Source organism: Phalacrocorax aristotelis, chromosome 2 (assembly GCF_949628215.1).
Source record: "Phalacrocorax aristotelis chromosome 2, bGulAri2.1, whole genome shotgun sequence".
Taxonomy (NCBI): Eukaryota; Metazoa; Chordata; class Aves; order Suliformes; family Phalacrocoracidae; genus Phalacrocorax; species Phalacrocorax aristotelis.
Window position 1 is genome coordinate 4,340,428 of NC_134277.1, and position 15,092 is coordinate 4,355,519.

The following is a 15,092-nucleotide window of genomic DNA, read 5'->3' on the forward strand; positions in this document are numbered from 1 at the left end:
CATCGGTTCCAGGTATCTCTGCTGCACTGAAGATGTGCCTTCTGCCATTTCTGCTGGGACTGTAGCTGTGTCTGTTGGCCTAATTGCAAAGTCATGTAGCTCAAAAAAGCTATTGTAACTTACGTAAGATTTGTCAGATGACACTGTGTGCTATTAAGGTGAGGATAAAATACAGAATAACTTTTACTCTGGCGGAGTTTGTTGCCTTGGTCTTAGAGGTTCTAACCACCCAACTTTTTTGAGATGAAATATCACAGACTGTCAAAAGAAGCAAAAGGTCTTCAAACTATAGCCTCTGAAGAAAGACTGTGTAGCTGTTGTTTTGCTATTTGGGCCTGCCTCTTCAGAGTAAGAGAATTGTGCAGTTTAAATGCCAAGTCTTAAGTGAAATTAAATTGGTCAAATGTAAACTTTTGCAGGGAAGACATCAAGGCCTGTGGGAGTCATGTAGAACAACATTCATCTCACCAAAGTTTGGACATACATAGTGTAGATATCTACAAAGAAATTATTAACTTATTGTCTCTAAAGCTAATGCAGAGAAAAATGCACTTTTAAGGCATAGTTCTTGCCTGCCATGGATGCCTCTTTAAGAAGAGGGGACTCCTGTTGTAAACCCCACAGGTATGTACTGAATACATCTATTGATGTATCTATTGACTAGCTTAAAGTAATGAGATATCTGCTATCATGACATCTATTTTTAGTTAAAGTAACTTCATGCCTGCATTCCCTTTATTGTCACTGAAGAGTAACAGGCACTTACGCACAAGGACGAATCATCTGTTCCTGAGGAATGCTCTGAGGAATCACATCCTAAGTCTCTCCACTGACTACAGAGGGAATCTAGGTTGATTTTGTCATATAAATTGCTGCACTGTAGACTTGTAAAGTTTAGATTAGAGGACCCCCATCTCTTTGGCTGTAACTCAGTGATGCATATGTACAAAAAATAATCATGACAATATTTCAAATAGAAGGATAAACACCATGAAGATACAGGATGTCATTGGTGATGAAATGCATAATATAGCTCGTGTTTAATAAACCAAAGTATCTATTTTATTAAAAGGATGCTAAACATAGTTAACAGGTGACTTTTAGGAACGTCAGTAATCTCCCTGACAGACAGATGTCTTTTCCAAAAGCTTAATTAGGTCTATAGGATCACATTCAAAGACCTGAGGTAACACCTAAAACCAATAACTGATTACAGCTTTTAATTTTCCCATGCATAAATCACATCTTCAGACCAAGGACTTGAAAAGCAATGGAAGGGTACTAAGTTGTTCATATTTTAACACAAAACATGGAAGGTTTAATTATGTTTATTGGAAGTGTACAGAGTTTTTCCAGGCTCCTGTTTAAGCTGAACTCTTCCTGCCATTGACTAGGCAGAGGATTTCACCTTAGAGAGTTGTCAGTCTGCCATCTTTCTGAAACACTGCACTTAATCTGAAATTGGTGTCTTTGCAAAGGCCCAACATGAAGTTTGTGCCGCATCAGGTTATAGATTAAGTAGTGAACTTCATATTTCAAACTATCTCCTCCTAAATGTAGGTCCTAGTTTTACCTAACTCTTCTAACACTTTAAGCTTCTCTCAGTGTAGAATATGAATCTACTGACTGTTCTCTATTTCTTCTATCTGCTTTTGCAGTGTCAGTCTGTTGACTGAATCTTTTGAGCTTCTTCATTACTCTATTTCTTAAATAACTTGAGGAGATGTAAAATCACAGAGAAAACATATTTTCATGTTTTAAATTGTTTTTTTCTAGCTAACAAACGTAACAAAATAAGCAGCTATAAGTTACAAAACAATCTTTTTTCTGAAATGGTATCAAAGCTGACTGCTAAGTATTCTGCAGCAGAAGGCTGGAGCATTGGATTTGTGTGGCAGGACATCTCTCAGAGTGTTGATTTGCACTCATAAGACTGCTGTGACATTCAGGGGAAAGTTCATCAGGAAACATGTTGTATAATAAATTTGTGAAAGGTACACCTCTCCTAAACGAATCCTGTGGGCTTCTTGTACAAGTAACGGAGAGTGGGGGGCACTATGAGGAAGTGATTAATTCACAGGTCTCTAGACTAAATGGCATTTATTCACTTTTCTAGATGCCTCACTCTCCATAAGAAAATCTTTGACAAAGACTTCTGACTGGACTCATCTTATATTGATATTAGGGTAACCTTAGCCTTTCTTCACCCATGTGTATACTAACGCAACTTCACTCAGTCCAATGGACATAAGTTGTTTTACACCAGCTGAGATTCTGATTCCTTCAATCCTGCCCTGCCCCTGCTGTTCTAACAAACTTTCAGGTGAAACTTTTACTCTCAGTACGACCAGCTCTCACCTCTTTGCTGCGTAATGAAGAGAAACTATTAATAGTTTCTATACAGACACTACCCAAAGCCATAAATAGCATCAGTGATAATTACAAATTTTTTTTAAAAAATAAATGACCTTAAAATCCTTGATCGTGGTGCATCAGCAAAAGCACAGAACAACAACAAAAAATTCTACATGCAACAAGAACTAAATGAACGCTTGCTCTCTGTTTACTACCCCTCTGATAATATCCATTCATTTACTTGCAACATGCGTCATACAAACACAGTAATGTCACAGGATTGCGTACACTTACAGGGTAATGGTTGATAGTTCTGACATCTTGCAAGAGTGCTGGTTAGCCCTCTTAGGCTTACAGTAGCATTTCTGAACGCAGCTGCTAAATATGACAAGATTAGCATTTTTTTCAGCATACTGTGAACAGACCAAGGTAGGTCACTTTCAACACATTTCATGAGACACGTCACAAAGATGGAAAGCGGACATGACAGAATGAAATTACAGCACAAACCAGCTGCTTGACTGAAGCAAAAATAAACAAACAACAACAAAAAAAAATAAAATGCACTGGCTGTCGCTGGCAATTGTGATGTGTTGATTCACAGAGAAACCAAAGATCAAACAACCTGGAGGCAGGCGGGCAGCGTTACGCTTCCGAAATACACACGACCTTTGCAGTCTGGTGTTGTACAGAGGGTAACAGAACAATATATTAAATGAAAGTTGACTCCACGCTTGTGGAGAACAATTAAATAGTAACACAAACTTGTAGGATGGGGATTAATCTAAGATGAAGTTGGATCAGGTGTTCCTCATTTTCATGTGTATGTACCCAAGGTAGTGTGGATCCCTTCCTTTTAGTGAAGAGTACTAGTAAGGAGACCAAAGCACTTTTTTTGCCCAGCTTCCTTGATGCATGTGGAGGGGAGTTCAGTATGGAAAATGCATGTCTGACTCATAATTCAGAGGTATCTCTTATTTTTTGTCACACACGCTAAGACAGGTGTGGCTATAAAAGCAGCAGGCACATATACTATGGACCAGGACCATGATCTCTTACACGTTGTATAGAAAGAGCTGCTATGGAGAATGGGATGTTTACATTTACAACTAGCTAGAGAGAGGCTAGTTCAAATCAGCTGTCAAGAGGGTAATCTGAACTAACATGGGAAGCCATTTGGAGGGATCTGAGGGACAGAGATTTTGTATCTGTTATGGTAAGCTGAAAAACATGAGAATTGAAAATAGTAATTTCTTGTTGATTTTCGAGGGGAGATTGTTTTGTTTTGTTTTGTTTTGTTTTGTTTTGAACACAGGGTTGTTTTGGTGCAATTCACCTCAGGGAAGGCTGGATATTTACAGTATAGAAGTCTAAGTAAACTGGGCATCCTCAGTTCCTTGAGAACCAACAGAGAGAATAAGTAGCCAAGAGAGAAATACACATTTATTGGTCAGAGTATATCTGACCTATTACAGATGCCCACTTTAGCGTGGGATGAACAGCACACCAAACACCACTAACTACCCTGACTAAATCTCCATTGACTATAAAGGATAGTATGATGATTTCTTTTAAAGTAATTGCCTACAAGGCAAATATCTAACTCCATTCAAACAAATCAAACTCTGTTTCTGTTGCTCTGCTAATATAAGCAGCCTATGATTTATGTTCACCTAGCCATAGAAGGAGGATGCAGTTTATAAAATGAACAGTAAAACAGAATAAACTGAAAAAAGGTTAAATTTCTCCCTACTGTTAGCTCCTTTAAGCCAATCCCATTTACTGGAGTTTTGTTTTGTTTTGTTTCCTTCTGGATAATCAAAACCTGACAACTGCTTTGTTATTAAAGCTTGTAGCATAAGAGCTTGAAAGAATACAGTATTGTGGCATGCACACATCCAGGAAATAGAAATAGTAATCATGTTTCAACTTGCAGAATGAATCTCATTTCTTGGATGATGCTAAGGAAGTAAATATAAAAATGACTGGGTTTTTTAAAGCATCAATTTTGTGATAAAATTTTGCACGACCTCTGCTCTTCACAGGGCTGGGTCATGCATTAATTGTCAGCTAGGACTGATCAAAAACAAGGAGGCAAGTTTTAGAGATAGTTCCTTTTTACTATTGCTGAGACTTGAGACACATTTTATCAAGCCAGTTTTTACCACAAGAGGGCTGCTCAGCATATGTTGAAAAACAGTACTTATGAAGGCATTTTAAGGTACATAAACTGAAAATGAAACATCTAAAGATCAATAATCACTTTGAAAGCTCTTAGTCATGGGGTGTTGCAAGGGATTGTGTTCTTCAACAACATGCTTAATGTTGCCAAGGTAATCTGGAAAAAATATCCCCACCCATGTTACCTTTCCTGCTTATGCCCTGTTTTATTTGGCAGGGACTGATTTTTGTTATAGGTTTTTCTAGTAAATAGAACTAAGATGACAGCACTTGATATTTGCCAGAATTATCAAAAAAGGTGGACTTGATTTTGAAAATAGTAACTAAGAATTAACTACTGCTCCCCACCCAAAGAGGGGATGTTTACTCATGGGCTTATGATGGAAAACTTTGCTAACAGTTCTTAGGAAAACATTCATGTTTTAGTGCTGTTAGCATTTTTTCTGCAATCCTGTCTAATTTAGGTAGGATCATCTCTCTGATGTTAGATATTGTAAAGTGACACAAAATCTTCAGAATACAGAATTGATAATTTTCTTCCCTTTTTTCCCTCCACTTTTTTTTTTTTTTAACTCTATTTATTTATTATCAAAATAGAAGCATTAGTGGAAGGAAAGGGAGAAAGAGAACAGAGACATAGGAGGCAGGAACCAGAAAGAAATGGGAAGGAAGAAAAAATAGCTAAATAAGAGAAAATTAATATAAATGAGATTATGAATATCAAAACTTTATATTAAAACCCTCAGATCTCTTAGGCACACACAGAATTTAATTGGTCACCTCTAGCTATATGTAACAGTCACCATTGGAATAATCTCCCCAGGGAAGGGGTTGACTCGGCCACGTTGGACACTTTCAAGAGTCGTCTGGGCAGGGTGCTGGGCCATCTTGTTTAGATTGTGCTCTTCCTAGAGAGGTTGGACTAGATGGTCCCTGAGGTCCTTTCCAACCTGGGGTTCTGTGATTCTGTGTAACTAAGACAAATTTAAACTGAACTATCACCTTTAACTTAGTCAACCATGGAAAGAATCAGGCACTTCCAGAGGCTGAGCTGACCCGTGTAACAGAGGTGTCTAAGACATACGGGATGCATTCTTACAGAGGTGCCCTGGTCTCTCAGTTTGACCACAGACGATGACTAGACTGCTTAGTTTGAATACGAGACTTTAGACAGCTAAAGGCAAACAAGCTGAGTCTCACCGCATGTGTCCTGTGCATGGACTGCAGCTGCATCTGGGAGGAAGAGGGAGGGTGCTAGGGTGGAAGGGGAAAGAAAAAGTTAAACATTCCCAGGATTAAATGAGTGATGTATGATGTGGCTGAAGACCATCTTGTCAGACTGAACATCTTGATGTCTGGAAAGTTAATATAAATGAGAGATTACACAAATCTGAGGAAAAGGTAGTTGCAATTCAGTTCTAAAGACCTTGTAGTTTTCTCAGAGATGCTTAAGAGAAGTAAAATAAGCATGCTGATTCAGGGGAATGAAGCCGAGGCCATGTAGCTCCATAATGAAAAAGGTCAGGGTTCTGGGTTTAGGTCACTAAAAGCACACAGGGAATGACAGAGTTTGCAGGTTGTCTCTAAATATGCTGAAGGGGAGTCATTTGGGAAACACAATGAAGTTAGAATTTGATTCATACAAGTTAAAAATGTGCCTCGTTAAGAACTTTTGTGCACCCTGCTCAATTAATTCTATATAACCTCACTACAAGTAGGATTGTCAACCATGTAATAGTAGGAGAAGGAACGTAGAAACAAATCAATGAAATAAAGTGCTGAATACTTTATTAATAAATAAATAAAATAAAGTACTTTTTGTAAAAAAGTTAACAAAAGTGAAAATCGAAAGATTGTATGGGGAGAGAGAGAAAAAAATTGAAAAATTGAGCCTAACCATCTATTATTTATGCTACATGCCTACTTACCTACAACTGATACTGTTATAGGTTGGGGAGTTTCTTTTCTTTGCTACATGATAGCTAAGAGTTTCCTGAAGCTACGTTTTTTTCCTGGTCAAAACCCCAACTATATTTATAAAAACCCAGGGCTTACAGATCAGATATAAACAGTTTGGAAAACGGAACTGGTTCTGTGAGCAGAAAACAGACTTAACAATTCCATCCTGCTGCAGTGACTATGGGCCCTGCTCCAATGCGCACAAACAGACCCATTCACCCCTCTCATCCAGACAGAATAAGCATGGGTGCTTCTCAGCAAAGTCATTATTTAGTTCCATCTCATCTAATTGTCAAAGTTTATGACATAGGGATATGTCTTTATCTTGTTAACCCATGCTAGCTTAGCAGTCAGTGGTGAGAAACAGACCATAAAGTGAGATTTATCTGACCTATTTTAAATGTCTTGTTTAGAATGAAAGAAGTTGTACCAAGGATTTTATTCTCTGGACTAGGTAGATCTCTGCTGACTATGGAAGGAGCCCAGCTTGATTATCTTATTAAATCAGGTGGATCTCATGTTGCCTTGCTTTTGTACAGCCATTGTTGTTCTCTTCATAAAAAAGGCAACTCTGTTTCTCTACTCTTCAGCTGAAAACAAGTCCAAAGTCTTAGGCTAGTCACCTTTTGTCAAAGTCTTAGTTACATCTAGCTCTACTTTTTACTGCTGACACCACAGAACCAAAAACACTTTCCCCTGACCTCTCTAAAGGGTCTGAGGTTTTCCAGGATCATCTTCTGACACCTGGGGATAAAGTGAAAACAAGTTCGATATAAAAGAAAGTGTGAGGTCTCCTTTGCAGTCCTCATCCTAAACACATTAAGATCAGTTGACTTTAAACGGTGGTGGTAGTTTTATTTCATCTCACTTTTCGGTTTCTACTTTTTAGGGCTCTTGCATTGGTTTAACATGTGAGAGGTCAGCTTTGTTTCTTTTTGCTGTTTTGAGCAGGTGTGTCTTGCACAGCTCAGTAGATTGGGTTTTTTTCAGTGATTTGGAGGAACATGAAGATTTGCATTTTTTGTGTCCATGTACTTATAAAGTTAATGAACTTCAAGCTGAAAACTAGGACCTATGTAGGAAACCTCACAAGGGTTTTTTACAGATTATAAAGCTCCCACATTACAGAGATCATTCAATGTCATCTATACACTTTACATGAGTGCATTTTTAATTCCACCAAAGTTAGAGTTAATCTATGGTAACTAAAAGATACCATGGTAATTACAACAGTAATTTGACACAGAAACAGTATGTCTGTGAGGAAACCACTGTCACCTCTCTAGAGACTGATGCTGGATTACTGCTTGCTCACTATAGCTGAGGCTGAAAATGAATGTTTAACAAATATGAATCTGAACTGGAACTTTTTGTCCAATAGTTATGACCTTTTGCAGAACTGAGGCTTGAAGATGTAACAGATGGTCAAAGAGAGCCAAAAATCTTCTCTACACTGTTCTTTCTTGGCTTTCCTAACTTCTAAAGGGTGGACATACAAGGATGGAGAAAGCTTCAGAGATCAAATAAAGAGATAAAGCTTAATGTTTAGCTGTGCTCTAGAGAAGCAGTAGCTTCTGTAGCAGAGAACAGAACACTTCCATCAAAAACAGTCTTTAAATGAACTGTAGCTTCAAGTTTACATGGCTTGATCCTTCTTCCGTACTAACTCTAGAGATCTTGTTTAACAAGCTAGGTTATTCTCACTGACTCCAGAGCATAGACTAATGTCATGCATTATGGAATAATTCTGATGGAGGTGCAGTAACATAACTGTAGTGTAGAAGACAACAGCATGTTCAGTGAGAAAAATGTACCACACCAAATGAGAGTCTTAAATGGTTTTCAATACAGATTTACTCTTTGAAATGAAGAATATGTATGTCCAAATCCAGACATAAAATTCCTGAGAATGTGATTAGCTCATTGTCCTTAAAACAAACAAATGAGCAAAACCCACGGGATATTTATTGCCAGAGTCTGCCACAAGAAGTGGATTTTCAAGCATTATAGATAGGTCTTAGTCCTGTCAGCTGGCAAACCTCAGCATAGGTATAGCTACACTGAGTTTATATAATTTGCAGCTCTGAAACTTCAGGTACATTGTTTTGCCTCACCTGCCTTACATGTTATGCGATAAACCCTGCAGGGAATGATCCAAGTTTCAACCCATCTCTATAACCATCCTTAATGAAAAAGGAGAATGCTGCCTTTGTTGAAAAGGTCTAGGCTTGCAGACATCTAATCAGCTGAACAACTCCAGTGTTTTCATTGGGACTATTTAAGAGGAATTACAGTTTGGAAGTCTCTCGGCAGTGATACAGGTGCAGGGAAAATGAGGTACTAAGACTATTATGTGAACCACATGCACAACTTTGGATTGGTCCCATCTTGAAGTAGTATAGATTTGTTTAAACCACCTTCATTGAGACTTAGTTCAATACTAAGACATTGTAACCTGGTGGCCTTTTAGTGTGTACTCATGCTCTCCAAGGCTGGAAGAATTTGCTCCTGGTCAATCAACCAATCACCCAGTTTGCACTGAAGAGTTCCTTTTACACACAGTATTAGTTACAAGACCCTCATGAGAAGTTCACCCTTCCAGATCAAAAAACCTTCTGCACTGCGATAGCACCATCTCTCTTGCCCCTTCCATACCTCAGGCTCTAAGGACTATGTACTTACTTAGAGAACATCCTAATAATTCTTCAGATGTAAAACTAAAACCACTGGATGTGAAACATGTTAGTTGCTGAAGTGAGACGCAAGAAATCAATGGCAAGGAGAAGCAGAGACACTGGGGGGAAATTAAACTACTTTTGTTCTCATATGGTAGAGGCAAAAATGTGAATGGTAGCAAAAAGTAAATGGAAGACTATGGATGCTGGTGTGCATCAAGCTTTGATGTAAGTTGAAAGCACGTTCAAGATCAGAGATGTCAGAATTATTCCCCATTGTCTGCAGTCTCGCAACAACTGCTGCATGACCAGTTGCTTCACCTCCGTGTTTATCTTTACACTAAGAAACCAATTCAAAGAAACAAAGGTGCAAACTGATTTGGGGGCAAGTAAAATTCCAGATCTATCCCTTTCACCCTAACAACACATTCAAAAAAAACCAAACTTAGCTGTAAGTAACATGGGAAGGAAAGGGAAAACAACCAGAATGGTCTAATTTGGATGTTCCCAAGTTATCTGTAACCTCAATTTGAGGTTTCTGAAAAATTATCTGAATCTCCAAACCCATTATCTTTCCCAGTAATTAAGCTACCCTGATAAAGGATACAACACTGTACCCAAATCCATGGGTAATCCGTAAAGATGCATGGCCTTAGGCACTGGACGTTCTCTATCCTGCTGATCTCCATGACAACTGAAGTTTATCAATACAGATCAAAATTAGGTTATTCACTTTGATGAAGTGCAGTGACTTTAGAAACACACTTGAGGTCTGTATCCCATTTTCTTTAGGAAGGTTACCTTATTTTTGCTAATCAGTAAACTTGAATGTGTGGCAAAAGTTATAATATTACAGACAATTTAGTTAAGTGTAGTCAGTTTCACATTAAAGTAAGAAGCTTTATACTGTGCACATTGCTGAAGTATTTCTGGTCTTTTAAAAAGCAATGCCAGAACCATTTTAGATATAGATAACATTTCAGACAGTACATGTGTAGGAAAGACCTATATTTACACAGGTACCCAAGCACAGATGCAAACACTTACAGGTAAGCCATGCTGGCTTGAGCCTTCTGATGTCAGGAGTGCTGCTCCATACCGGTGATGGCAATCAAGCCACAATGTTTTAGGTACTGGCTTTGAAAGACATTTAGGTCTGAAATATCTGGATACACGCTACTAACATTTCAACAGGAATTTGTAAGACGCTATTTAACCTTTTTTGGGGCCTAAACCTCCTTGGACACAGGGCTGTTAGGGTTAATCCAACCTTTTATAGAACTGATGAGAGTGTACCAAGCTTTGCATTACGGTTTCTTAAAAAAATGGAAGGAACGTTTCTGTAAAGAGAAGCACACTGTTGAATACAACGTGGCATTGTTCTCTCCCTCACTTAACTGCACACCTCCTTGATCTTTCTAGAGAAGGACCATCTATTAGTGGCTTCTCTTTTAATGTAAACACACTCTTTTAAAGTTTGTGACTTGCTTTTGTAACAGATGGGGAAAAAAAGACTCTGCTTTGCTCATTTAGGACACAATCCTATTCTCTAAGGCTGCCACAGAGCATGGAGTCAAGCGGAAATTTTAAGACTCCATTAGAGGATTGTTAAGCATAACACTTGGGCAGATTTCAAAAAAGTCAGCTGATTCATAAACCACATAAATCAGTGTTGTAACCTTGCCTCTGTCCATGAATGCAATGAAACCAGAAAATTACCCATGAAAATACCTTACAGCAATGTGCACAAATAGTGTTTAAAGATAAAATCGTCCTGTATTTCATTGTTACTTCAAAACAGAAGTTAACAGGAGTGAGCCTCCATCATACAGACATCACCTGTGCAGGCCAAGGCACAAGGGACTTGCACTCTGATCACCTTCTGGGGATTTCAGAATAACAGAAGCAGAGCACTTTTTAACATTGCATTCATCACAAATGATCTTGTAATTACAAGAAACAAGTCTTTGTGACCAATGACTTCAAAACAGAGCCTGTCAAATCTCCAGTAAAATGCTTTTATATCATTGGAAACCAATGGAATTTCCTTTAAAAATATTGATTTGGTCTTCTGGAATATCCATCTGGCAAGTGGCCCACGAAATAACAAAACCACTTTCAAGGTGGACATGGATTTAGGTCTGACTCCATCATCACTGTAAGAATGTAACAGATGCATATCGGATGAAAGGACAGTGTTTAGATTAGGAAGCTAGATTTGTCAACCAAAGATGGATGTTCATATTCCTCTACCTGCCACAGGCACTGGGGGGGATTTTGAGTAGCCCCCTTTATGCATCATACCCTCAGCTGTTCAACAGGAATAACAGCTCACAGGAACATTATAAACCACTAAATATCCTGTGCTCTTTGGTTTTACCTTAGTTGAGACCACAGCAAATCTACATATAGACAATCAAAGCAGAATAGGGTTTTCAATTACTTTAGCTGAAAATAAATAAACCCCTGTGTAATTATATTCTTGCTAATTATGGTACAGAGCCTACATGAACTTATATTCCCAAGGAGTACACTCAGTTTTTTCCTATCCCTACATGAAAAGATTTGGCACAAATTAACAACCTCCACTGCCACCCCCTCCCCCCAAAAAATAAAACCAAACAATCTGAACCCAAAACAGAAACCAAAAAACCCTCAAACCAACACCCAAAATAATAATTTGTCTTGGGAAATTTAAATGAAAAGTATAATAGTTGTGAATGAGAATATTTGCTCTAGAGCATTAAATAAATCCCTTAAGAATTGGTGTCCATCAAAGTAGCAAACATCTACTCTCCTAGCATTTCTTAGAAATGAGAACTAGGTCCTTGCTGATCATGTACTAACACCAGATAATCATCGTCTATGTTTTCCATTGTATTTTCTTGTGATAGAAAAGGAGTAGCCCAGGGACACAATCTCCTTTCATTGCTGGGTTGGTGGGCATTCCAGCACTCAACTGACAGTACCTGGGGTTCAGAAATTCAAGTGCCATGCTAAAGAATATACCATTCATCAAACATTTGCTGTTTTCTTGTCACAAATGAGACTTTTGGCATGAAGACCCTGACAATAATTATTAATGCTGGCAGTGTGAGCACTTGCAGCAAGACAAAGCGGTAGCAGAATGAATCATCGAGTGTCCAGTGACTTTGTAGGCAAACTGCAGAGGAGTGTTGTTTACCAAAACATTTGTGTTACAACATTGCTTCTCTTGCCCTAACCCTCTAGGTTGCACCATATGTAAAATCATACCTACCTATGATATATGCCATGTTTCTCCTTTCTTTCCAGCAAGATGCTGATTGGAGGAATGACGTAGACCTGAATTAGCTAGATATATGTGGGGTTTATTTTCTTTTCATTGAGTTTTCAACATGTGATACAAAATTTATGAAGAATCTGTTAAAGCAAAAACAGAAACAAGCTTCCCCCTCCCAAATTATACTATTAATGATAGAATGGAAATAAATTAAAAAAAAAAAAAAAGAAAGAAGATTTTTCAGTTAAATGTGTTTGATCCTCAAAAATGAATAAATAAGCAAAGACTTGATGGAAATGTGTGGGCCTTTTTAATCTTAAGGGCTATTCCAGCATGCATCCACATCATGCATACCTACTTAAATACTGTCGTAGTTTATGGCAGTGATACTGTTAGATGGTGTTCTGTCTCTAATGACTCCTTCAGCAATGAAAATAATAGCATGGATTTAAGCTTTGTGTAGGCATTCCTATAGGAATATGGCACTTTTTGTCTTTTTTGAAGGTGAATGTACTCTCTTTACAACAACTTGACCAAAACCAGGGTGCCTGAAAGCAGATTCTGACATACCATGTTACACGATATTGACTGGATTTCTCACAGGAAAAACAGTGAAGCCTTGACAGATCAATTTACTCTCTGTTTCTTAAAATTCCAAAGGAGTGATGTATGAAAATCCATGCAAATAACGTGGGCCTGGTGTGACGCCGTGTGCGCTGAGCCAGCCATAGTAGGGTTGTGAATACGTGTTTCCAGTCCCCAGAACTGTGAGTGCACATTCGATTCATGGACTTCTGATGTAACAGTGCCCCTAAATAATCTACTACTACAAAATATTTACAAACGGTGCATTTGGAGGTTGCTAAGAATCAGGCAGTGCTTTCGGTTTCGAATCATGTTAAGTAAAATCTAACTGGATTGAATATACAGGTACAAATACAAGGCATTGTCGTTTGTTGGATAGGATTTAGCATGTCATGTCCATGACCGCGGCACATTACAATTCTTTATGCAATTCATTCACCAGATGGGGCAAGAAACCTCTCTGAACTACGCAGATAGTTGTCTTAATTACACTAGAATACAATTGATACCACTTTAGGTGTCCCCAGCCCCTGAGGATCTCAGAACTCCTCACTCAGATAAAAATCTACTGCATTTGTACTACTGGGCTTGCTTTGGTCTGATGCTTAATTTGGTGGAATTATTCAGGACTGACACAAGATTAACTGAAACTGAAACATGGTTCAAGAAGCAGTTATGACTTTCTTGTGCCTTTGGCAGTTCACTCCTAACACTAAAAATTGATTATGATGACTGCTGGGAGGAAGTATGAAAGCTGTTTAAGCTTCTCAGAAAAAAAAAAACCCCAAATTATAAAATTAAAATGAAAGTTAAAAAGGGTGGCTTCTATTTTTTTTTTAATTCCTACGTCAGCTGCTTAGATATTTTTGATGAATCTAGCCCCCAGTCATTTCAGCCATAAGGAGCGGTTTCTATCAGTAAAAGAAGATGGAGTTACTGTTCTCTCAGGATCTGTTCAGTCTGAAATGGGATCAGCAGCATGCAGGCAGCTTTGAGGGGAATTAAATGTTTGAAGAAATATCTATTAAGCGTGGGACAGATAATGAATGACCGAACGTACAAGTCGATAAACTGGAAGTTTACATTCACTAAAGCATTTGACAACTGCAGAAAATTGTTAGGAATTAGCTACCTGTTTCCAAGTTTCTGTCAGCCTAAAGGTAAAGGTTATTGCATATAATGATAATCAGAAAGGTTATTTAGAGATAAAGTCTGATTTTTTATGGGGATAAAGCACCCATTATTGTGCTGGAAATTATACAAATTATTGTTTGGGTTTTTTTTTTAAAGCACGCCTTACAATTTCTAGTGGCTACACTGTATTAATTAAGCATTAGTTCCCCAGCAGTACACTCTTCTGTTGTGTTCCTGTCATAGCTCGCAGCTAACTTCAGTAGTGGGAATTTTTAATAATGAGTACACAGTGGTAACAATATATAATTAATCCTTGAATTTAAGCATATCCCCCAGGCTTTTGAAACCAAATACAGGCTTAAGTGATTTGCAGAACCATGACCATAGTGTCTATAAAATAGAACAGGAGGGAGATTTTCCTAACAAAAATAATCATTAAAGGGACCTGAACATAAACATGTACCCCATATATAAGAAGAAAATAAATCCTACCCAAAATCAATAACCGAACTTTCGTGGGATCTTTTATTTTGTTTTTTTGATGATGGAAGTCCTGGCTAAAGGGTTGTTCCAAAGAGTCGAAGATTGATACCGGAGTAAATCTCAATCACTACCGCAGATAACATGACGTTACCTTCAGAAACAGGCTGAACATCCTGCCTTGGCCACAACTGATCTGTCTCATGTACTAAAGGCAAAGTACTTAAATATGTTGTGGATTAAATATCTGGATGGAGAATTTGGTCTGATGGGATGACTAACAGTTTGAAACAGCAAAATAGGACATGGAAAATGCTTAATATGGACCACATCTAAATGCCACAGAGATTTCAATATGGTGACATAACCACACTATGATCTTTTTTCTTCGTTACAACAGCCCTCTTTTTACAGGATACGTGTGCACAAATATTGAATATGCCTGGTGTAGATCTGCACAG

At 38.1% G+C, this 15,092-nt stretch overlaps 1 protein-coding gene across 5 annotated transcripts in view; it reads right to left on the reverse strand.

The window, feature by feature from the left end:
- ADCYAP1R1 (ADCYAP receptor type I) overlaps positions 1-15,092 on the reverse strand; it is a 146,143-nt gene that overhangs the window by 10,167 nt on the left and 120,884 nt on the right. Inside the window, exon 14 of one of the 5 annotated variants that reach the window (XM_075082214.1) lies at positions 2,650-2,733. The exons of the other annotated variants lie outside the window; for them this stretch is intronic. Coding sequence (XP_074938315.1) covers positions 2,650-2,733 — 84 coding nt within the window. The remainder of the gene's footprint in view (positions 1-2,649; positions 2,734-15,092) is intronic. 5 annotated transcript variants of the gene reach the window in all.